Source organism: Mustela putorius, unplaced genomic scaffold (genome assembly GCF_011764305.1).
Source record: "Mustela putorius furo isolate JIRA1106 unplaced genomic scaffold, ASM1176430v1.1 tig00003869_pilon_pilon_pilon, whole genome shotgun sequence".
Lineage (NCBI taxonomy): Eukaryota > Metazoa > Chordata > Mammalia > Carnivora > Mustelidae > Mustela > Mustela putorius.
The window spans coordinates 15,561,213-15,586,860 of record NW_025422021.1 but is presented as its reverse complement, the minus strand read 5'-3'; the positions used below and the strand labels follow the sequence as shown (position 1 = coordinate 15,586,860).

At 36.7% G+C, this 25,648-nt stretch overlaps 1 protein-coding gene across 5 annotated transcripts in view; it reads left to right on the top strand.

Moving 5' to 3' along the window:
• Positions 1–25,648, top strand: part of CSRNP3 (cysteine and serine rich nuclear protein 3) — a 203,036-nt gene that overhangs the window by 115,942 nt on the left and 61,446 nt on the right. For all 5 annotated transcript variants that reach the window (XM_004743988.2, XM_004743985.2, XM_004743987.3 and 2 more), the window contains one exon: positions 5,735–5,905. In XM_004743988.2, the coding sequence (XP_004744045.1) occupies positions 5,735–5,905 (171 nt within the window). The remainder of the gene's footprint in view (positions 1–5,734; positions 5,906–25,648) is intronic.

Here is a 25,648-nt window from a genome sequence, read left to right as displayed (position 1 = left end):
AATGTGAAGGATAAGCCCAGACCCCCAGGAAGAAGTGAACAGAGGGGTTCCATGTGTATCCCTTTTCTCCTAAGAGTGCCATGTGAGGCTTCTGGTTTCAGAGGCCTCCACAAAATAAGGACCTATTGGGTCAGATGAACTGGGAGCTCACAGCTTACCACTCTTATTTTTTTTTTTTCTTCCCGCCAGGCGAGAGAAGAGACAGCATCTCACTAAAATAAACCTCCTCATTCTCGTAGAAGAAAATTCTTGTCTTGCCAGAATTACTTCCTTTTAAATTCATTTCTTCCTGAGCCAGTGATAGGCCAGGCCTGCCCTTAACCTGCTCACCACTACCAACCTCCTCACCTTTTTTTAGTTGTTTGATAAACTCATGATTCACCGTAATGACCTCTCAAGTCTTATTGAGTTCCCTCTGATGGGTAAAAGGCAGAAATACTCATGTATGACCACTCCAGGTGGTGGTGGTGAGGGGAGCATTTATTTAGATGTTTTTTTGTTCATTTTATCGTCATTTGTCTTTCTCCTCAAGAGCTAAGAGTAACAATAAACACAGATAAACAACATAATTAGTATAAATAGATCTTGAAGGTGATTTATTTTTTTTTAATCTAAAAGTCAAATGTAACTGGGTGTCCTAGATTTTTATTTGCTAACCTTGGCAAGCCTGAAGTGGTTCTGCAAATCAGATCACCCACTCCTCAGATTTTGGGGACCAATCATATTCTTAAGGCATATTGTCTGTGGTCATTTCCTTACGATACATAGCAAAGTATTATGAAATCAGGACAGAATGAAAGGAGAAAACAGGATTAAACATTAGATGAATATAAGTGGGATAGTAAGAACTCAATGAGCCACCTATGAAAGCTATGAAATTTTTACGCTGTCAGAAGAGAGTGATATGAACCAGATTCCAACAAATACTCAAAGTTAGCTTCAGTCATTTTTCCAAATGCATTAAAATGTACATTTTTATCCAGCTTCTTGATTTGGCATTCTTAACGAAGCTCTCCCACTTACTTCAGTCTGTATCCTTCTGGCTTCTGATATTTTTTCCAGAAATACATTAAACAAAAGAATTGCACTTATAACCATAGAACATCTAAGTGTAGCTCCTTGGCATTCTTTTTTTTTTTTTTTGTGGAGAAGTTTGAAAACATTTATATTTCTTTACTACTTTTTCATTAAATGTGCTCAGAGGCTTCTGAGCAATGGTTACATCTAATAAAAATTTGAGAGCAGTGGTATATGTTAGTCAAGAATAGTGGATATCCCAAGACCACAGGATGCTTATTAGAGTTTTATAACAAAGTGGTTATTAATTAAACTTGGCAATAGAAAGGACATGAGGGGGCAGGGAGAGGGGAAGCTGTCCAAGTGGTGAATTCACAGACTATATTAATAAATGAAAAAAAATAAGATAAATCAGAGTTAGACAAGGAGGAAACATTGGCTTTGAAATGAAGTTTAACTTATTGAGGTCTCTGAGTGAGATTCTCGGGAGTAGTACCTATTTGAGTGGCTGTTTGCTTTCTGGCTGTGCAGTTGAGTGATCAAAGGGCTGACTTCTGACCCAAGATGGGCTAACATGTTACTTACTCCTTAGAACGTTAAACTTGAACTGCAAGACGGAGAGAAGTTGCTGGGCTTAAACCTGGTAACTGTGGTATTCTAGAGGGAAGATCAAGGAATTTCTACAGTCATAATCCTGGAAGATGTCCTTATTCCTGCCTTCCTTTGATTTTGGATTTCAGCTCGATCTTAGATTGCATGAACTAGTTCAGTATTTTTCCAACAGATGTCTATGTGCTTAAGTTAGCTAGAATTTGCTTTTGGGTTGCTTGCAAGCAAAAAAGAAAAAAAAATTGTATGACGTTTTGAGGTCAATTTCATCTTCATTTTGATTCTCATTCAATCAAAAATGCCAGATATTTTGTTAGTAAGAGGCATAGAGTGGTGAATAAGATGAACATGAGTTTTATTTCATGAAGTTTTCAGTCTAGCAGAGAAAACAGACACTGATAAAGTAATTAAAGTATAAAAATGGAAGGGTTTTATTTATCCATCAACAGACGTTTGTTAAACACCTATTTACTAAGCACCTATATTTAAGGCACTGTTCTAGACTGTTGGTACATTGGTAAAGAAGACAAAGACCCTTCCCTTGCATCTCTTAGCAGGGAATGAACACGATAAGCAGTAAACATCGAAATATATAAACAAACAACATGGATTTTGAAGATGGTAAGTGCTATGGGAAAAGACATTAGAAAGGAAATTGGGAGGAATGGTGTATCAGAAGGCCGTGAGGCCAGAGACAAATGGGAGGTTGGAGAAACAGAGATTATTAGAGCTAAAATAGTGACAACAAGGCAGTGGCTAAAATGATGTTGAAGAGGTTAGCCAAAGTCAATTGTTAAGGACGTTATAAGCCATTTTGAGGATTTTGGATTCATCCTAAGACAATCCAAAGCCACTTAAGAGTTTTAAGCTATAGACTGACATGATCAGATTTGCATTTTAGATTTATCATTCTGCCTGCAACCTGGAAAACACATCGAAAGCAAACAGTAGTGGATGGGAGAGAATATTTAGGAAGCTCTTGTCCTAGTCCAAATGAGAAATGGTGATGCTTTTGACTAGCATATGTTTCATGAATTGGAAAACAGTAGCTGTGTTAAAATGGCTGTTATGGAGGCTTAGACTTTCTGCTTCTCATATTTAGAACAAATTAATGCCTGTCCAGATTTATCTTCTGTTCGCTGGGCTTTGATGCTATATAAAGCCAATCTGAAATGTTGACCACTTTTTCATTGGCTTCATATCCATGAAGTTTAATTATGCCTCATCTTTAGGAACAAAAATATGATAAGTGGATATTTAAGGAGCCGTGGCAGCCATAAGACAGGCATTCATTCTACTCCCTTGCATCTGTACCTAACTAGCCATGTATCGTCATTCTCGAATTCTGAGAGAACCAGTACAGGATAGAAGCAAACCAGGTTTATGCATCTCCTTTATTAAAAGGGCCTTCCCCCTAAATTCTCGTATTCTTTTCCGCCCCACTGAGATAGTGTAGATGCTGTAGGAGAAAACCACTTGTTCTATTTACCACCCCACCATTGGGTTTAGGTGGGGGTTACCTTCCTATAAACAATGGGTCATTTGACCCTCATAATTTGTTGTAACATCTTGTTACACTCACACAGTATTTTTTAAAGACAATGAAAGTAAGTAACCACTATGCTTGCTTGCTGCACTTAACAAGACTGGTTCAACACTGAACCAGCATCATGGGTGTATGTGAAAGTTATGCCCCTTTGTAATTATTTCAATTTTTAATTTCCAGCTCATATACTAATCCCAGACTAAATGGTCAGACATTTCTTCATTCCTTTGTGCTGTGTCTAGCTCAGGCTCTTTCAGTCTCAAATATGTAGACAGAAATTGTATCCAGCCTTCAACTCCCTTGCTTACCAGTCCCAAATATAAAAGCAAAAAAAAAAAAAAAAAAGAAAGACTTCTCAATTTCCTTATCATCCCTCCAAAAATTTCCCCTCTCATTCCCGAGAAGAGTACCAAGTCCCACTTTTTACCATACTGGAACATGGTTCCCTGTGGTCCAATTGAATGACCTTGGTTCTTGAGAAATCTGCCTTTCCTAAGGAAGCTGGGAGAGATGGGCTGGAGAAATGCAGCTAAAGGATATTGTTTTTAACTGTTCCCACTGCAGTACCTTATTATAAAAATGTACTTTTTAAACATGGGTTTCCATCTTGTATTACTTTGTGTCTTGGAGTCTCTCCCTCATGAATTACTTTGCATCTTGTTTGAAGTGAACCATTTTAAAATTTATATCCTGTCCTACTTTTATTTCAAGAACTTTACTTAAAATATCTTTTTTTCTCTTGCCCTGCTCAGATATGCATGAACATTTTATGCATTTCACACTCTTTAAGATAGAGAAAATAATATGCTAATTTGAATAGTGGTAAACTCAGAGTCAGAATAGAGATTTTATTCTCAGGGAGTGGACAGTACAATATCTTCTTATGACTATAAGTTATCTCCATCATTAATATATAAGTTGTGTAGAAGATGTGGATTAGTAAAACAAGACCATAGGAGATGAATGTGGGAGTCCTCTCATTTGGGTGGAGGCAGCATGTGTATGTTTGCTCCTCGAGGGCAGGTAATGGGTCCTCCTCCCTTTCTATCACCTATTCCACAAAAGCAGTCAAGCATATACATACCAGTTACTCAACATGAAGTTAGATGCGCAAATGGAAATAAATGATAAATACTTATGAGACATCTAGTACTGTACTGAATTGTACTAGAAATCACACAAGGGATGGTGAAAGAAGAGGTTTTGACTAGGTTATGTCCCTCTAGGACAGGTATGCAGACACCCCCAATGAAGGAAAAACCCAGGAAGGGAGCTGCTGGAGTGGACTAGAAATCAGACAAATGGTCCTCCGATTTGAGTGCATAGAGACCGAGGCATGGCCTCCTGGGAGTTTCTGATCCAACAGATCTGAAGTGCAGCCCAAGAATTTGCGTTTCTCCCAATTTCCCGCCCAGGTAATGCTGATGCTGCTAATCCAAGTAGTCCACTTAAGAAACTACAGAACTAGATCTTGGAGAGCTGGCTCAGCTGAAGGGACCTGGACAGGCTGCTTGCTGTGTGATCTGCACGGGGGGTGGGGGTGGTGGAATTTCAGACGTGTCTCAGGGCGGTATCTAGAATAGTTTTAAGTCTTGCTTCCTCTCAGTCAGTAGGACTGGTGGCTACACTCTGGCAGGAAAAGGAGAGGTTTCACGAGCTCAAATGAGAGTTAAAATCAGCAAACGTAAATAAGATGGAAGAAGGGATAAGTGAAATCAACTTAGTAATACTTTCAGGGAAGTTAACCTAATTTGGCAATGTAAGACCATGTACATGTATATCTAAGCTAATTTTTATATAGGTTTTTCCCTGAAATATCCTTACACTGCAAGGAAAGTTTATGCTCTTTAGCTGACTGTGCATACATCAAGGTAAATGGGGAAGGTGGAAAAAGGGCAGCCCAAGGAGAGAGGAAAGCCCATTCATCCTAGAGAAAGCATTTAGGAGAAACCACTCCCACCCTCCCGCATTCCCACTCAGCAGGGTCTCTCAGGTAGTTCCTGCCTCAGCGGCAAGGGCTTCAGTAACCGTGGCGTCGTCCTGGGAACACATCTCATCTTATTGCAGTATTGAAATGGAAACTACCTAAAATTTAGAACCGGTTTCATAGGCTTTGTTGTTTTCAGCTAATTAGGTTCTTGCATTTTAAAACTCGACTCTGAAGTTTTTGCCTACTTATCTGTGCTTCTTCCAGATGAATTTTGTATAAGGCAGGAATCATTTAGGACTCTGGGGGACGTTGGCATTCTTTTCATTACACAACTTCATGGACTCAGGTGGATTTTCTCAATTTGCCAACAAAAAGAATAGAGATAGTGCATTAAAATGAACTGTGTGTTTAACAAAATGATAGAATCTGGTAACCAAATGGGCAGTTGCTCATATTTAATTTAATTTTTGTTAATTTGAAAATATTAAAAAAAAAAAACTGCTTAGTGATCCTTTCAAGGAAAGGCTCAGTTCATGTTTTTAAAAAAGCACAGAAAAATGACTCTGGAGACCTTAGCTACACATCTTGCGGTCAAATATTTCAATGCTTCATTGCTCTCATTCCTGTTACAGGTACATGTGACAGTGTTGCAGCTATGAGTGGAATTTTAAAGAGGAAGTTTGAAGAAGTTGACGGCTCCTCACCCTGCTCCTCTGTGCGGGAATCAGACGATGACGTTTCCAGCAGTGAAAGTGCTGACAGTGGGGACAGTGTCAATCCGTCCACTTCTAATCATTTTCCCCGTGAGTACAGAAACCATACCTGAAGCCACTTTTCTGATTCTGCAGTGAAAATAATTGTATCATCTTGGGCCCTTTTTTAAACCCTTATTATTAGTTTAGTTTTGTTTTTGTAATTGATCTGAAAACAAAGCACGATTAATTAAAATTAAGTCAATTTGAGGTAGCGGTAGATTCTTGTATTTGGATTGCTTTTGGCAGTGGATTATTTGGTAGTGTTAATCAACTGACTCAGTGAAAACAAGTGTATTTTATTGTTATTAATTTTAAGGAAGCACCCTACTGAGAGTAGATGGGGAAAGACAAGTCTAGGCACAAAAATGCATCCTCCCATAGCTGAAATGGTATTCTGGGTTGGTAGGGGAGAAAATGGATGTATTTGGGAGTGGAAGGTCTAGGATATGATGAGAAAGAGCTCACCAGCCATGCGTGAAGAGATGAGAAACCTGCAAAACTCTCCCAGATGTGCAAGTGCATTGCAGTTTATACTTCTTTCCACTCATTCTTTTATCCCATTCCTAAGGAGAATATGTAAAGCCCACAAGGAAAAAATAAAGAGATGTATGCCTCTGGATTCCTTTTTCTGCCACACTGTAGCATTAGTGCTCGCTGTCAATGAAAGGTATTGTGAAGATTCCAGGACTGATGAGAAAGAATTCTTAAAGTGATACAATCTATAAGCTAAAAGAAACTGACTAGTAATAGCTAAAAACTCTTCTTAAATTTATGTTTCCAACAGGAAGATTTTACTATATCATGATACCACGGTAGATAACTAGTCTTAGTTTTTCCATTTTTCAATTCAGTGGCTGATTTTATTAATATATGATTCTAGAACATAGAATTTATTTCGGAAATGTGACAAACTCGGAAAACCGAAAGAATTTGTAATAGTTTTAAGAGGGTATTAGGGAGCTCAATAAAACTGTTGAGTATGAACCAAACACTAAAATCAAAAGCATTGCTTTAAACAGGCAAAGCTAGGGGCACCTGGGTGCCTCAGTTGTTAAGCATCTGCTTTCTGCTCAGGTCATGATCCCAGGGTTCTGGGATTGAGCCCACTTCGGGCTCCCTATTCAGCGGGAAGCCTGCTTCTCCCTCTCCCACTCTCCTTACTTGTATTCCCTCTCTTGCTGTCTCTCTCTGTCAAATAAATAAATAAAATATTTAAAAAAATAAACAAGCAAAACTAATATAAAATGTAATGAAAGGGCAATTAAATGATCATAGCAGATTAAAAAACCATAAAATATTAAGGGACAAGGTTATTGTGTAATGTTGGAGATCTACAAATACATTTACCTATGTCATGATGATATGAGATGAGCTTATGTTTTTTATTTAAAAGGAGATACATGTATACCTATTTGGTCTTAGTATTAATAGTGATAAAGCAACAACATGATCATCTGGTGGAGTTTTGTGAAGATCAACAGCACAAGTGAGATAATATACATGAAAGAACTTGGTAAAATATTAAGTACTAAGCGCATGTTATATTGAAAATTATGATCATAGCTAACATTTCTTGGATACATAAATGCTCCAATAGCTTTATATACATTATCCCTACTCTGTGTCAATTCTGAAAATACCACTACCTTCAGTTTAAGAGGAAATATCTGAGGCTCAGAGACCAAGCATCTTGCCCAAGATCACACATGATTGGAGGCTGGTACATATGTGTATGTGTGTACCTCACCCCATAGTCTTTGTTTTTTCCATTACCTCATACTGCCTCTTAATTGTATAATATTGGACATATCTTTAAGATATTCATTGAGAATTGTAAAAGAATTAGGTGAATTAGTAAAGAGATAAGTTATGTTTCTGGATTTAAAGATAAATAAAGTTATCAAAGCCTTCCACATTAATTTACACATATGAATATAACGTTAATAAAATCCTCAAGTGCATTTTCTTAAAAGGCGATTGAATGATAAAAATCTATTTGGGAAAATAATGATAATAAAGGTATATTTTTAAAAAGAAATTCTAAATGTTGAAAAGCCATTACAGATCCCAAGTCATAATATAAAATTATATAATTTCTTTTTTGATACTCTGCTAGATCTAGGAAAGTATAGAAAAATCTCAACATGTTATATATAAGGTTTAATGTATAAGAATAGAGCATTATGGAGCAATGGTAAAGGGAGGAAGTATTTAATAAATTGTTGGGGTGTTAGAGTTTGGAAAAAAAGTAATTTAGATATTCATCCACAACATATGCCAAAATACATTCCAGATGGATTAAATAGATAATTTTTTAAAAATCCAATTATGAGGATATTGCTTACTTATCAGACATTGGTAGGATCATTACCTGAGCTTTACAGTAAAAAAAAAAGTCACATTGCAAAATACTTACAATAAATATATTATTTATTATATTTAATTTAATAAAAAATAACATGTAAATTTTTTTGAAACCCCCAAAGGCAATCAACACTATATAGGAAACATGATTAGCAAGCATTGGAAAGCATTTAACAATAGTAATAACAATGCAGATTCAAATAATACTAACGAGATTCCATTAATATGAAATTACAGAAATTTCATCTCTGTGAAATTAGTACCCCTCTCTCCAGTAGAAACTACTGATACCTAAGGGCTGGTGAAAGTATAAATTGTATACCTACAGTATAAATAGTAGGTACACACATTTTGACTGATGGCAGTAAAATTTAGAAATCCCTGAGTTAATATAAGAGCCATAATAATATTCATATCTATTTGTCTGTACTTCAGATAATTTACCTGAAGGAGGAAACATCAAAAACAAGGGGAAAACTGCATAAGTGAAAATGTTGGTGGTTAACGGTAGTACCAAAGAATGGGGGTTTTAAAAAAATGGGGGTTAGAGGTAGAGAAGAGAAAGATAACATGGACTCAGAGCAGGAAAATGCTCCATTAAGTTATGGAGACTTGTACAATTTATTTTAATGATAGTTATGAGGACCTGATGACAATTATGTAAAATGCTCATGAGATAATGTTAAGAAAAATCAAACATCAAATCTTACTTACATTGTCAGGGAAAATCTAGTATTCATAAAGGCAGGGAATGGTATGGCGCCCTGAGCACTGAAAATGATTTGATTGTTTGAGGTTTTAAAAAGATGGATGAATTTTCATATTTATTAATTTAAAACAAATAAGTTTTATATTTAAACTAAAATGATGACTGTAGTTCAAATTGTGTTTATGTATGTGGACAGCAGATTGAAATGGCGTGATCAGCAAAATCATGCAATACTGGAGCGAACTAGGAAAAGCTTTTATAAATTAGAGAAATGATTTTTCCCATTAAAGAAAATAGACCTATTTTATAATGTCCGACAAGTCATCAAAATGGGAGTGCCTTGCTGGCTCACTCAGTAAAGCACGCAATGCTTGATCTCGGGGTTGTGAGTTTGAACTCCACATTGGGTGTAGAAATTACTTAAAAGTAAAATCTTAAAAAAATTAAAATACATAATATAAAAAAGAAGTTATCAGAATGTTTCAACTCATTGTTTATTATCTGTGGTAGCTGGAAATGTGTTAATTTACTAAATTGCTGATTTAACTATATGAAGTGAAATCTGACAGATTTTTCATAATTTTTAGGGGTGGTTAGATTATTAATTTAAAAAGTACCCTTTACATTGAATAATAATCTGCATAGTTCACCATATTTATATTATGGAGAAGAGAGAAAAAGTGGGAGGAAACAGCACAGAATCAAGAGATAAAAATTCTACCTAGAATATTTATTCTATGAAAGGCCTGAGCATGTTAATTAATGTGAGAGGGGTAGTTGAAAGGCTTTCTTGTTTCTAGAAATATATTTCAGATTTTTCACCTATCCAAAAATTTACTATGTGCACGTTTTTAGAAAATGTTTTTTAAAATTTTTTATTTTTTTATAAACCTATAATGTATTTTTATCCCCAGGGGTACAGGTCTGTGAATCGCCAGGTTTACGCTCTTCACAGCACTCACCATAGCACATACCCTCCCCAATGTCCATGACCCAACCACCCTCTCCCTACCCCCCTCCCCCTGGACCCCCTCAGTTTGTTTTGTTATATTAAGAATCTCTTATGGTTTGTTTCCCTCCCCATCCCACCTTGTTTCAAGAAAACGTTTTTTTTTTTTTTTTTAAATACCCATTAAAGTATGTACTTAGCGGCAGTGATCTTATCTGCATGTGAATCTACAGATATAAACTTTTAGGAATGTTATCATTGATGAATCCTGTTTCTTTAATATGTATCTTTCCTTTCCAAAAAAAAACCTGTCTTAGAGTAAAAAAGGACTTTTGATGACTATCAAATTTGTGTAGCTTTAGGAAACCAAATTTAGTTTCACATTGAGAGTTTTTAAAATACGGTTATTTAAATCTCACCCATCATGATCTCATCTTTCAAATTAAAAATATCCCATGTACTCAGTGCTTTATAGGCATTACCATATTGTGTAACATAACATTTTGTTGTCATTACAGATAGAGGCATTGATAGGATTGTTTGGTACTTGTCAGCAGCTATGGTAGTAAAAAATTCCATGCTATTCTAAGCTTTCTCTAAAGATATTCAATTTGCCGCACATCACATTATGATAACAAAAGCTTCAAAATATAAATCAATAAGAGAATTATGCCTTTTTCATGGACTTCTGAGCTTCGCTAGGCAATTCGCATGCTTACCAGTGATCAGCCAAGGTCATGTCTTGTACTTCCCTTGAGAGAGAAGCATCTGGATTCTGTATTGCTGTGGAACTCTGTTTCATCACATCCCTGTGGTTCCACAGCCAATCAGCCGGTACTGGAGTGCTGTTGAAAGGAAAGCTGCAAGAAGCTAGAGAGGAAGGATTTTTTTCCTGCCCTCTCCAAGGTTCTTGGCACTTCACACCGGTAATGAGAAGCTGTGTGATGAAACATCCTCCCCAAAGGAACACATTATTTTTCCTGAAACAGAGCATTTCTACAAATAAATGTACAGCATTGAGGAAGTGAAAATATCAAGAGGTAGGATGATAGATCTAAACTGTGCGTGAAAGCAGGAAGTCAATGTCTCACATAGAGATACTATTTTCTAATTGATAAAACACTTCTACATTTTTGAGTTCATTTGATATCCCAGAATTGTTGTGTGATTAGAAGCTATTATTTTAACCATTATATAAAAGAAATTACCATTCATTATATAAAAGAAATTACCATTCAGAGATGTATTCCTAACTTACCCAAGGACTAAGATTATAGTGTATCTTATGTTCCAGGCTCTGGGTAGGTGCTTTCAGACATGACAAAATGATAGATTACAAGTAGTGAATACCACTTAAAAATACGGAGGCAGATCATGTCTACCTAGCACTGTGGTTTACTATGAGAATTTACTATGCCAAAGATAAATGTAGCAAGCTACCTCTGAGTCTTTGATGTTTCAAACAATGGAGGAATGTTTGGGCAGAAACCTAACACAAGAGTTTTTTGTTTTGTTTTTAAATTTTTTATTTTTTATAAACATATATTTTTATCCCCCAGGATAGAGGTATGTGAATCGCCAGGTTTACACACTTCACAGCACTCACCATAGCACATACCCTCCCCAATGTCCATAACCCCACCCCCCTTCTTCCAACCCCCCTCCCCCCAGCAACTCTCAGTTTGTTTTGTGAGATTAAGAGTCATTTACGGTTTGTCTCCCTCCCAATCCCATCTTGTTTCATTTATTCTTCTCCTACCCCCTTAACCCCCCATGTTGCATCTCCACTTCCTCATATCAGGGAGATCATATGATAGTTGTCTTTCTCTGCTTGACTTAATTCGCTAAGTATGATACACCTAACACAAGAGTTTTAAAGGAAGTCTTTGATTAAGCAGGAGGTGGGATCACGTGACCCTCAAAATCTCCTTTCTTTGTGATAATATGATTCTAAGAACAGGGATCAAAATAACATCTTAGGTTAGAACTGAGACCAAGTAAGAAAACGTAGGCAGTGTAAGTCAAGAAAAGTTATTATTAAAATTAAAAGATCTCCAGACCTTCTGCATTCCCTTATGTTGAAGAAGGACAGTTAGCATGCCCCTTGTCAGGTCAGGCCCAGAACCAGTTGCGGATGTACTCACACTAGACCAGTGTCCCTATCTGGACACCAGACAAGGACCAGGTGAATCATCAGGTATTTAGTTGGTTGAGGATAGGGGATATAATTTAGAGTGGAGGAAGATATGAATCAGTGGTCCATTTAGAAAATACTCATTTGAACCCACTGTAAAGTCCAATTCCAATGCAATGGACTTGTTTTGAGATCACCTCCTCTGAGAGAGATCTAGTGTGATGAGTCGGAGGTGATGCCTCTCTTACTGCCTCTTCTGGCCTTACTCAGACCATCCTTCAGGCTGAAATGTCTTCTCTGCCCCCTGGTTTCTAGGAAGTTCATTACCTGCTTTAAGTTTCACATCAAATATTTCTTTCTCCATGAAAACTTTACCAAATCTCTCATTTTACTCTTCTCTTTACCTGAATCTTCTGGTATTTTGCCAACATTCAAACACTTTGACAGTGGTTTTGTGTCTTCTTTCTATCCCAGTATTTCCCCCGCAAACCACGATGTCAATAGCCATGTGAGGGCTCATTGAACACTTGGCCTTCTATTTCCTTGACCACCTGTATTCTGAAGTCTTTATTTCTATCCCATTTCTGTCCTTTACCTCCAATCCATTCATCTACTTATGTCCACAGCCTCACCTAGCATATGATTACAAACTAGAACAGCCCTGTGCCCCCAAAATCAAATTTCAGTGTTCCAAACTCAGACCACAACCACTTATCTTTCCACGGCCTTTCTCCCCAACCACTTTTTTTTTTTTTTTTACCTCATCCTCTTATTTTCCCCAATATAGCACCCATCTCTCGTTTTTACATATCTTTCTACCCGTTACCATTTGCCCCATTATTTCTGGGATTTTTTTTTTTTTTTTGGAAGCCAGGACTCTGTTCACTGTTTTCCTCTTGTATTCTTCACTCCAAATTCCCCTTTTACTCAAATACCTGAAAACTTGAAAGAAGATTAAAGAAAACAGCAAAAACTGTGTTTTAAGACTCAGCGCTCATGGCTGCCATGCTGCCATCCTGCTAGGTGCCCAGGGCCAGCTTCGTCTCCCATCTCACAGCACAGAGCATGTCAGACTCCTGTCACTCCACCTCCTACTGTCACTCCACCTCCTACCTCGTACACAGCAGACCTGTCCTTCTCAGGTGGGCATTGCCTTCAATATTTGTCCTTCTCCCTTTCGGCAGGTCACTCAAAATGAGTTTTGAAGTAATGAGTATAAGCTGATCAAAGGCAGGAACTAGGTCTTTGTATTCCCAGCTTCTAGAAAGCCCTTAAAGAATATTTGCATAAATGGATGAAGGAATGGATGCTTATTAAGCACATGCTGTTTGCCATTCACTGCACAAATAGGAGGAGCTAGAACTATAAAAGTACCTGAGACATGATTCAGCTTCTGTAAAACCTCACAGTCTAAAAGCACTGAAGCCCGTCTCCAGCACTGCTAAATTCTGTTTTCCATTATGGTTACTGGTGCACCCACTTTATCTTTTCTGGAGATTTACAGAGCTCAGACTTGTGTTCTTCTCAGTACTTAGACTGGTGCAAGTTCAATTACTGTTAAGTACTTGATAAATAACAGTTAGCTTTGTAAAGAGTGGTCTTTTTTTAGTACAACTAAACCATACAAAGAAAAAAAAAAGAATGCTTTTATTGTAGGACTTTATAAGGGCATGGACATCAGTGGGAATAAATACCAATTTACAAGCTAACTCTGTAATTTATGATTTTGATGGGTGTCATTGTGATAGACCAGGATCCTGATTTAACAGTTATTATATCCAAATGCATGTAATGGTGAACCATGTTTTAAATAGGGCCCTGCTGTAATTACGTATTCCTAACATGTACCTTGCTGGCTCCATTTGCTTATATATAGATTTTCCAGGCAGAAACATCACTGTTTAATTGGATGCTGTGCAGCTCTTTATGCAGTTGCTGTATAACACACTTGAGGGAATCCAAGTTGCTTTCCCCTTCACCATGCTTTGAATCAGCTCAGGGGAAAAAAAAAAAAGGCATTACCAAGTTAGATCACTAACATTATATAAATACAGTTCATTTAGTTGTTGTTTGATTTGGTTTAAATTCGTAGGCAGGACCTCAGATCTAGCCTTAATAAATGGTAACATTAGATTTACCTCTTTATTCTAGTTGATCAGAAACTCTGTTATTGTTTCCTTAGTTGCTCTTCCTCCCCCAGTCGTATGTTATATAAATATGTCTCAAATCTGTCCACGTCCCTCCGTTCGCATTGCCACCCAAACACGTCTGACTTTCCTCTCTCCTGGACTCCTGCAGGAGCCTTCCAGTTGTTTTCTGCATCCTCTCCTGCCGAGCCTCGGTTTTATCTCTAGATGGGAGTCCGGTGGCTGTCACCACTTTCCTACTTAAATCCTGGGAGTTCTTCATTACTGTGGCCCCCGAAACGCTGTGCAGCCCCATGACTGAGCCTTTGCTGTCCTCTCCAGTCTCCCACCTCCCTCCGTATCCAAAATATGGTCACACTGATCTTGCAGGGTTTTTTTTTTTAAATTTTTATGTTTTTATTTAAATTCCAGTTAGCAAACATACAGTGTAATATTCATCTCAGGTATAACATAGCAGATCTTTCTTGCTCTAAGATCCTGCCTAGAACCTTCTTTGCATGACTGAGATCCTTTATATTTTAGGTTCAGCTTAAATATCCGTTCTTTCCTGGAGCTGTCCCTGATCACCCATCCAAAGTAGGCAGGTTCCCAAGTCCTCCTCTTTTAGAGATATATGTGGAAGTTTTACAGGAAACATGACAGATATCTTGGAGTTACTTTCAAATAACCTGTGGGAAAAAAGAGAGAGAGAGAGAGAGAGAGAGAATATGAGATTTAAAAATACCTATATTACTCTATATTTTTATATAATTAATACTTTACATAATATATTTTTAAAATATGTAGATCTAACTTATCTTAAAATTACTGTGAAAGGGCCAATGGCTAAAAAAATGATGAAGTAAAATTTTGAAAAAGAATAAGGAAAAGGGAAAGCATACTGACCCTTACAGATTTTAATTCTTCAAATGCTAAAATAGTTAAAACACATAAAATTAGCTCAGACAGACTGCACATGGAGGAAATAGCTTAGAAACAGACCCACATTTAAATGGCATCTTGGTATGTGACAGAGGATACTGCAGATGAGTTGGGAAAGGAGAGACTGCTCTAATAAATGACCTTTTAACAACTGGTCAGTCACATTATAAAAGATAAAATTAGTGGGGTACCTGGGTGGCTCAGTGGGTTGAGCATTGACTCTTGATTTTGACCTAGGTCATGATCTTAGAAGCCTCTTCAGGCTCCATGCTCAGTTTGTTTAAAGATTTTCTCTCTGCCTCTCCCTCTGTCCCTTCCCCCAGCTCATGTGCACATGCATTCTCTCTCTGTAAAACAAAAACAAAAACAAAAACAAAATAAAATTAGATCCCTACCTCATACCATACATGAAAATTAATTCCCGGTGGACTAAATGCCTCAATATAAAAAAACAAATGAAAACTATAAAACTTGTAGGAAAATATCTTTATGTTGGATATGAGGCAAAGAAGACAAAGTGTAAGAAAACATACTTGAATATATTAAACTTGTTTATATCATCAGTTATGCCATCAAGAAAGTGAAAAAGTGAGCTACAGACCGGAAAAAAAAATACTTGCAATTCATTAACTGACAAGGAATTAGTATTTGACTCCAAGAGGAACTCCTACTAAAACAAAGAAGAGCCAATGCAATAAAAAATAGTTATAGAATATGGACAGATAATACACAGAAGAAAAGGTTAATACAATCATGAACTGAAGTTCAATTCTGTTAGTAATTAGGGAAATTAAAATTGAAAGAAGATACCATATCACATGTATTATATCTCAGATGGGCAAAATTTTAAAATTTGACAATATCATGTATTAACAAGTGTGTGCTGAAGGAGGAACTCTCATAAATACCAGTGTGAGCATCAGATGGTTCAATCGCCTGGAAAATCCCATAGTGAAAGGTAAAAGAAGAAACATTAACTGTGCATCAGCATCGGATTGGACAATTGTAGTTTGCTTATATAATGATAAATTGGATAACTCTGAACCAGATAGTCAAGTTTACACGTATGTATTGTTGAGTGACATAGGCAAACCGCAAAACTCTGTATGGTACACTTACATAATGAAAATGAAAAAAGCAACACCATATTTTATTTTATTTATTTTATTTATTTATTTTTTAAGTTTATTTATTTGACAGACAAAGATCACAAGCAGGCAGACAGGCAGGCAGAGAGAGAGGAGGAAGCAGGCTCCCCGCTGAGCAGAGAGTCCAATGCGGGGCTCAATCCCAGGACCCTGGGATCAAGACCTGAGCCAAAAACAGAGGCCTTAACCCACTGAGCCACCCAGGTACCCCAACACTATATTTTATAGAGGTAAAGATATGCATAGGAAGGAACAATAATCAGCAATGTGGGAATTGGTACTCATAGAGATGAAGAGTGAAAAATAGGGGGTGGGTGCTTACCTGTACTTTCACACTTTTGTTTACATTTTAAAAGTAGTAATCTTAAGTAAAAATAGTAAAATATTAACATCCATTAAATATGGATAGTAAGTACCTATTATTTCTGAAAGTTTGGAATATTTTATAATTTTTGATAAGTTCTATATACCTTTCACTAGAGATTAAAGTCTGTGGATTATCCCACCATTTTCTTTCCCATCATTTTCTTTCTCAGCACCCTTTTTTTCCCCTTCACAGACAATTTGCAACTATTTCGTAGTATATTTGTTTTGGTTTGGTTTTTTGAGGGGGGTGTGGAGAGAGAGAGCATGTGCACACAAGCGTGAGTGGGGGGAAGGGCAGAGGAAGAGAAAGAATCCCAAACAGCTCCGTGCCCAGCATGAACCACAGTCTTGCCACCCTGAGATCATGACCCGAGCCAAAATCAAGGGTCAGATGCTTAACCAACTTAAGCATCCAGGTGTCCCATCATATTTGTTTATACTTGTGTATTTTTATATTTGTTTATATTTGCACAGCTGTTTTGTTTAGCATTGTATTCCTATTAGGAAAAGGCAGAAGAGCCCTGCAGCACATTAGAAACTTCCAGGCCAAATTAGGTCATTAAGTAGAACCAAATTTAATATATTCATTGAGAGTCTTCATCTTGTCCACAGTGATAGCCAAGTGATATTGCCAAATGTTGCCCTGAAATCCCTTCATACAATTCATTGCCTAAGTCCTAAAATGTAGGGAGCCATATCTTCCCCAGGTGTTCGGCTCTAGGATGCACAGTGACATTTAGAAAAATTTCCATTGGAAATTGCTTCTTGTGCTTATAAAATACACTATCCACGGTTGCACTATTTATACAGTAAGTCCCACATGACATTTCTCCCCCTGTGGTGTTAAGGTAGAATATTGTTTCTTTAGTTGATCATCAGTGAAGTATTTGCTGTGTTTGGGAGCCATTGAGAGAGAAAATATTTAGGTTTGCTGTGATTTTTCTTCCCCTAGTGCATCAGTTAAATTTGTGAAAATGGGACTCTTAGAAATTCCTTCAGTTTGTTATAATTGGAAAATCCACAATCAAGGAGCCATGAGATCCTCAATCTAGTTTCAGTTCTGTTACAAGTAGCTCTGACTGTAGTTAAATCATTTAACCTGTTAATTCATTTGGAAAATGTGAGAATAGATTGATTTCCAAAGTATGGAAATTTGCATAAGTTTCAGGTAATCCTCCTTCCCTCTGAATATAATATGCTGCCGATAATCCTTTACGCTTGGGTTAGTTATATCGTATTTGAGGGTATCTTTGTGTTTTCAAAGTTTATGCTGTGTACCTTTGCAATACTTAAATACAAGTCCAATAGAATATTCCAGTTGGTTATTTTAGCTTGTAATTTCCATATAAAGAAGTGGAAATCATATGAATTATTTTAATTGATTTGTTTTGGGATGTCTTGATTAGTAGATAATGTACTCAAAGCAGAGTGTATTAGCACCATAAAAAAAAGAACAGTTTAGTAATATAGGATTGAGTAAAAATAAATGATAATGTTTAGAGTAAGGGGTTTTACATGTTGGTCTGTTGGCAGAGAGATATTGGAGAAATAAATAGAATATTCATGTGGCTAATGATTTTTAAAAATTATTTTCAAAGCTATCCTTAGCTGAAATGTATAAATGAACACTCTGCGCTATCTCATTACCACAAAGGAATATTCTAACTGAAAATTTCTAAAGAAAGTCACAAAAGGATGAAGGATTAGCAGAAATGATTTATCTGGAATATTTTTAAAATGCATAGTCATTTGATGTCATGAAACAGTATTTATAACTGCATATACACATTTGTCTCATTTATGTGCTAATTGTGTTTTAATATTGGGGAGGTCAACCCTGCTTGTGAACAGACTGCGTGGGCATTTAGGCAGTATATTTTAAGAGGCATTTCTGTCCTAAAATATCTTCTACCATGTGACTGAAAATTTCATCATGAATGTAATCTCTTTGGGATCACTGTATTAAAATCTACATATATGCGGCCTGTCTGGTAGTTTAAAATGTGGTATCTGGACTGAAATTTCCTAGATTCTCATTCAAGATTCTCTACTCAGAGGCAGATAATGTAATATCTCTGATATTTAGCTCCTTCATCTATAATACCAAGAGAAAACAATACTAGTTACATTGTAAGTTTGATGGTAGCTTAAATGAGTGAGGAGGGAGCCTGCTTCCCTTCCTGTCTCTCTGCCTGCCTACTTGTGATCTCTCTCTGTCAAATAAATAATAAAAAACCTTTAAAAAAGGGGCGGGGGAGGCCAAAGTTATAATTGGGCCAGAAGACAATATCATACCAATTCTGATTTTGTTGTTGTATTATTTTTCAAACTTTTCAGGGAAAAGAGGAAATTCCAACTGTTTACCTCTCAGATGCTCAGATGTAGTATTTTGTTGCCTTTAGCATAGCTACATATTCTGCTTATGCTGCTGAGATGCCTGGTTGTAAAAGAAGTCATAAATATTTCAACTTTTCTGCCAATTTTTCCCTGATGGGGGACTGATTTCATTCCTTAAGCATTATTCAGTTTGCAATATAGTTTGCTTTAAACTACATCTTGATATTTCGTGAATGCCCAAATGGTATTAGCTATGCTAATGATGATTCCAATGATGGACAACACAAATTTATTTTTTTTAATTTTTAAATATTTTATTTATTTATTTGAGAGAGAGCACAAGCAGGCAGAGCAGCAGGCAGAGGGAGAGGGAGAAGCAGACTCCCCACAGAGCAGAGAGCCAGGTGTAGGACTCAATCCCAGGACCCTGGGTCTTGACCTATGAACCAAGGCAGATGCTTAACCAACTGAGCCACCCACGTGCCACAACACAAATTTTATTAATAGTTATTCGGGAACACTACCTATATAGACATTAGGTTTCCAGAGGTAAGAGAAATTCTTTGGTTATGTTTTTGGTACAGTGGGAGAAATGCCTGGAAATCTCTAGATTACAGATGTAAATCCTGGATCTTCAGATCTAGGCAAGTCATGTAACTGTGAGAAAGAAGCCAGGTATATGACAAGAGGGAATGGTGGACCTAGAATGTAGCTTCCTTAAAGGCTTTATATTTAATAATAATAATAAGAAGAATAAACCTATCTAATCCAGTGAAATTCTTGTTCAAGCTAGTATCAGTTTACCATCTACCTGTTTGCTAATCCTGGTTTAGGCAGTGGAACATTATTCAGAGGACGTCATGAGATTCGATCACTAGCTGCTGCAGAAGGAATAATTTCCAGTGTACTCTCACCATTCTTGCCTGCATAGTCCTAAAAAATTGTAAGGATTCAGAATAATAATCCTAGCAATAATAACTGGCATTTATTAAACTTTCATTAAACGTTTGACGCTAAAAACTGCACTCACATTTTATGTGCGTTCTCTTACTTAATTAGCACAACCTATGAAGCGTCTGATGCTGATTTTTCGTAGGGGCCTAGAATTACAAAGCTAATAAGCTTGTGATCTTTGCATCATTCCGACTCTCAATCCCATGCTTTATACACTGTTTCCTGTAATTAATGTTGAAGCCAGCGTCACCAATCTTTCTCCTGCTAGCATCACTTTTCAGACTTCTAAAAACATCTCCTGACAGTTGGCATCCATTTCTGAAAATATAGTAAAGTCTGCTGATTACTCAAGTAGCCCGTAGATTCCATTTTAAATGAGAGAAGCTCAATATAGTGCATGGGTTGAGTTTAAGGAAGATAAAGTCGATTTGCTTCCTAAGTCTTGCATGCATAGAGCTTTTTGCGCTGTGTCATAAACCTTTGTATTCAAATGCCGTGATCCATAGGACTTCACCCATTTAGATTCTTCTGAAGCTGAATCACTTAGTCTCTTTCGAGTGGTGTTTTCTTTTCCAAGTAAAAGGAGTGGGGAAGGAGAGGTGCTGACATTGTTAGGACTGAGGGGGTAAGACTGGGCATTGGGGCATCTCCCAGCCAGGCCCACTTCCCTGCAGGGAGTGATTTAGAGCTGCAGGGAAAGGGGTGGGAGGCATCCTGGCAGCTGCCTCCCCTTTGATTGACCACATCAGGCTTTAAAAACATCTATGGGTTCATTAGCATCAGCCATTTGCGGAGCTCTTCTCTTGATGGAAACATGTGAGAGCTTTTATGAGTGTACTCCAAGATAGAATTTATGGGAAATAGTCACAGCAATGTTCGATGTCTTTTGGATTTAATCTCCTAAACTCTAGGCACCAATAAAGCATGACTTTTGTGTAAATATCAGGACAGAGAAATAAGTGTTGGCACAAGTATTTCTGGAAAATTTTCTATAACAGTTATCAAGGACAATTTATTAGAAGAAATGGATAGTAACTTGAGACTCTAAAGTCAAGCAGAGGGAAGAAAGGAGGTGGGGGGAGGGAGAGAAAGATAATGCAGTGGGTTAGATTGAAGATTTATACGTATATGCTCAGAATATGGAAATAGGGAAGACAAGGGGTAGTGAGCAGGAAAACCATTGCAGGACAGAGGGCTGTGTGCTTGCTCAAGCACCCAGCACAGATAGCAAGCTCATTGGTGGTAAATAAACATACGCATTATAACCCTCGTCATTACTCTTACAGTTAGCATTTCTCCAAGTTTTCAAGTAAGAGACAGAAATCTGCTGCTGCCTCCTAAAAAGGGTGGGATTCTTCTGAAATGGTAAAAGAAATGGGAGGTTTTAATAAAATATTTACTACTACACTTTACATGCATTAATGCATGTAAGTGTTACAGCAATCCTAGGCAATGTGTATTACTTTTAATCCTAGTTATACAAATAATAAAATGGGAGTCCAGAGGTTAGTGACTTTTCCAGAGTCCTCCTGTTCATAAGGGGTAGAACAAGATTCCAACTTTGGCCAGCCTCACTCTGGTGTTTGACCCTTTAAACATACAGCTTCTTACGGAAACCTCAAAGGACTTGCTCAGTGAAAACTTCAGTTCTAATCCAGGCTTAATCTAGGCTTTGTAGAAATCTATGGGGGTGTGATTTAATTTTCTAAGCAGAAAATAAAATCATTGTCAAATGATCTCATTTTAAAAGTCTTCATTGTACAGCTTTGATTTGTATTGCCTACAAAGTAAAAACATCCATAATTTAACGTATTTGCTCTTGCCATTAACTCTTTTTTTTTTCCATTAACTCTTTTTTATAATGATCATGCTCATACTGTCTAGGAAATATTTATAAAACCACAAGATGCTTACCAAAGTGTTAAATGCTATCTGCATTCCTTAAAAACATTGTTTTTATTGTTTTTCTTGGTAATCAATTTTTCTCCAATCTTTAAAGTTGTATTTTGTATAGAGTAGCAAAATTAAATACTTTAGAATTGCTGAACAATAAAACTATGCATATGTGAAAGAGAGTGAGAGTAATATATGACTTCCATTTATTTTTTCACAGTACTATTAAGAATATATGGGTGGAAGTATTAATTGTAACCATCAAAACAGTGAAATTCCAAAAAGGTTGTTTTACATATATCAAACAGATTTGTTTTGTTTTGTTTTCATGCTTATTTTGTACTTTGAATCACTCCCATAAAATTATGTAACATAAAATTATATTAACTTAATTTTTCAGCCATGGTGTGGGTATTTGCATCAGGGAAATTGGCAAACTACACATCAGAATGATCGATTTATTGTTTTGTAGATTGTGTAGACTTAAGAAAGCGATGAGATACAATGTGAACACATATGCATGGTACATAGCATAAAAAGATGAAAAAAAGATACTCTTCTAAGAGTCAAAAGTTATCCTACCTACCAAAGAAGTCATTACATCATGAGTGAACGAGCTGTCTCAATATGCCTTTAATGCTTCATTTTTCTTTTACTCACTTACTTAAATGAAAATGTCAACCAATATTATATCTAAACCACACTTTTCTGCCAATTGCAACCCGAGTTTTGTGATAGATACATAAGTTGTGATAGATACATAAGTTAAGAAAAATCAATTGATAGTTGATTCTGTGAGAACCAGTTGACTAAATGGAATTACAATAGAGTATTTATATTTTATTATTATTTGTAAATCTCGGGCTATGCATTTTTTATATAAGTAAAATTTATAATAAATGTATGTATTTTTGTGGGGAGCCGATAGTTAATCATATTCCAGAGCACCACTGGGTTCACTCTATGATTATATTTAAACTCACTAGTTTTTTGTGTTTTTAAAATTTTCTGTATTTTGTTCCTTTGAATGCTCTGGGTATAAAATTTTAGTGTTTTTTAATCAACAAAATATTTTATCAACTCTCATAAATATTAACTCATTACAAATTCTTTTTTTTTTTAAGATTTTATTTTTTATTTATTTGACAGAGATCACAAGTAGGCAGAGAGGTAAGCAGAGAGAGAGGAAGGGAAGCAAGCTCCCCACTGAGCAGAGAGCCCGATGCGGGGCTCTATCCCAGGACCCTGGGACCACTACCCCAGCCGAAGGCAGAGGCTTAACCCGCTGAGCCACCCAGGCGCCCCTCATTACAGATTTTTAAAACTATAAAAATTGGGGGGGGGAGAGAGTTACATGCCATTCATTACAATGAAATGAAAAAAATTATTTGGGTGATAATTTGTAGATATTTTTCATTTAAGTATTTAAAAAACCCTAGCTTTCCTTTTCTGTTTCTCAACTGTTTCTAGTCCTCTTTTGTAACAAGGTTTCATCTGATTTGTGGTCACTCAGTTAGAATTTGAATGTTAATATCAAGCTCAGTCCCAGACTGACTGCTGGGTCAGCTTCATTCTCCTCCACTGACACAGGTTAACCTTAATTCTGATCAGAGAGCTACAATGTCTATTTTTCAGTACTGAAGAAACTAGCTAGAAGATCAGTAAATGAAAACCTACCACAGTAACAGAAAAACACATTTCCAAAATGTGTGTGCTAGAAGATTTTGTATACAGACCATAGTCTTAAAGGTCAAGAAAAATATCCATCTCTGACTTTTCAACACAGTTGTGGCAGGTCCTTTTACTGTGCTGTCTTCAAACAGTTGCTTGAAAAGCCATGAGTCTTTTTCCTCCCTCTTGGAAATTGAAGTGTATCATCTTATTAACATAACTGTCATTGCCATCAACATTAGTTAACATTAACACCCAAATGGTACTGTCATCTAATTGGACTCTATGAAATTCACAAAGTTAGACACCCTTGCTATTTAAGAGCAATTGTAGCAAGAGATGGTATGAACCAAGAGCTAAACAAATTGCCATTTACACAAATTATACCATTTATATAATTGTGTACCCAGGATTAGGAAATCTTCGCTATGCGTTTACCCCTTCCCCCTGTCTACAGCCCATACAGAGCAAATTATATATGCGGAAGGATTATAAAGTGCTAGAATAACAGCTGTCACAGGGCTGGGAAATCCTCTGAGGCTTTTTGTTTTGTTTTGTTTTCGTTTTTGTTTTAATACAGGATTTATTAGAAGAACCAAATTTTGAGTTGGATTTAAAGAATGATGTGGTAATGTATTAGAAGTTAGAAAAAAGAAGTATATAGCAAAATTGAGCGAGATTATCCTTATGAATGCTGTTATTATTTATATGGTGTGAGTTTGGGAGGCTATTAAAAAATCTGTGTAACATGTTAGGAACACATTCCTTTTTATTTAGATCTACTTTTTTCATTCTCTTTGGGGGGATAGTTAATATTAGTGCTTAATGTTACAAACCGTTCAGGCACACCCAAGGTAGTGTGAGTGACTTCGTTTCTAATAGAACGTATATGGGGTCCCAGCAGTGTTCTGTGTATCTGAATAACAGAAGAACTACAGTAAAATCAAGAAAAAGAACAAGAAAAGAGAACTAAAGCCAAATCTCTTCTACTTTATAATTTTACTTAAAATTGTTCCTAATAGAATACAGAGTAGATGAGAGATTTATTATAGGAAAATCTCCTATTTTATATCTTAATTTTCTGTTTGTTGGATTGTGAGATTAAAAATCACATGGTACGGGGCGCCTGGGTGGCTCAGTGGGTTAAAGCCTCTGCCTTTGGGTCAGGTCATGATCTCAGGGTCCTGGGATTGAGCCCCGCATCTAGCTCTCTGCTCAGCAGGGAGCCTTCTTTTTCCTCTTTCTCTCTCTGCCTACTTGTGATCTCTGTCTGTCAAATAAATAAATAAAATATTTTTAAAAAATCACATGGTATTTTTTTCTTCCTCTCTAAGGGTTTTTTTTTTTTTTTTTTGAGTCAAATTGTAATCTGCAGATCTCATTGACTCTTGGCTACCCCAATAATTTCATTACATTAGTAGTGAGCCTAGAGAGCAAACAGTGCTTTGTGTTTAGTTGAATTGTTGATAGCCACATGGGATCGTCCCCACCCACACACCCATATTGTATATCATAGCTGCTGGCAAAATCAAGAAAGTGACAGAAATATCAAGAGAGAACATGTCAGAGAGAGAGAATATGTCTTTTTAAATGAAGTATAAAGTTCTGCACATACAATGTGTAGAGCATTATCAAAAAGAAGAGTTGGAAGCCCAGAAATTCTTGCCTTGTATCCTAGAATTTATTTGCTTACAGATCCTACTCTAGATCATGTTTGTTTGTTTTGTTTTGTTTTTAAAGATTTCATTTATTTATTTGAGAGAGAGAGAGAAGGCAGAGCAGCAGGCAGAGGGAGAATGAGAAGCAGGTTCTCCACTGATCAGGGAGCCTAACGCTGGCTCCATTCCCGGACCCTGGGATCATGACCTGAGCCAAAGGCAGCCTCTTAACTGACTGAGCCACCCAGCGCCCCTCTAGGTCATTTTGATCTAGGGTATTTCCCTACTAGATCAATCTGAGAAAGTTTTCTTTAAAACTTAATACTGAAGTCATTCATTTAATTACCAATTAAGCTAAGCTTTTTACTTCGGTTAGAAGAATAGCCTCTTCATAAGGGTAAGGACTGGAAATCAAAGAAAATTTCTCAAATGAAGGACATATATCTGAAGTGGGCACCCAAATGAAATGCACCTTTTTTCTTCTCTTATTTCTTGGGATTTTATACAGTGGACCCTTGAACAATGTGAAGGTTAAGGGTG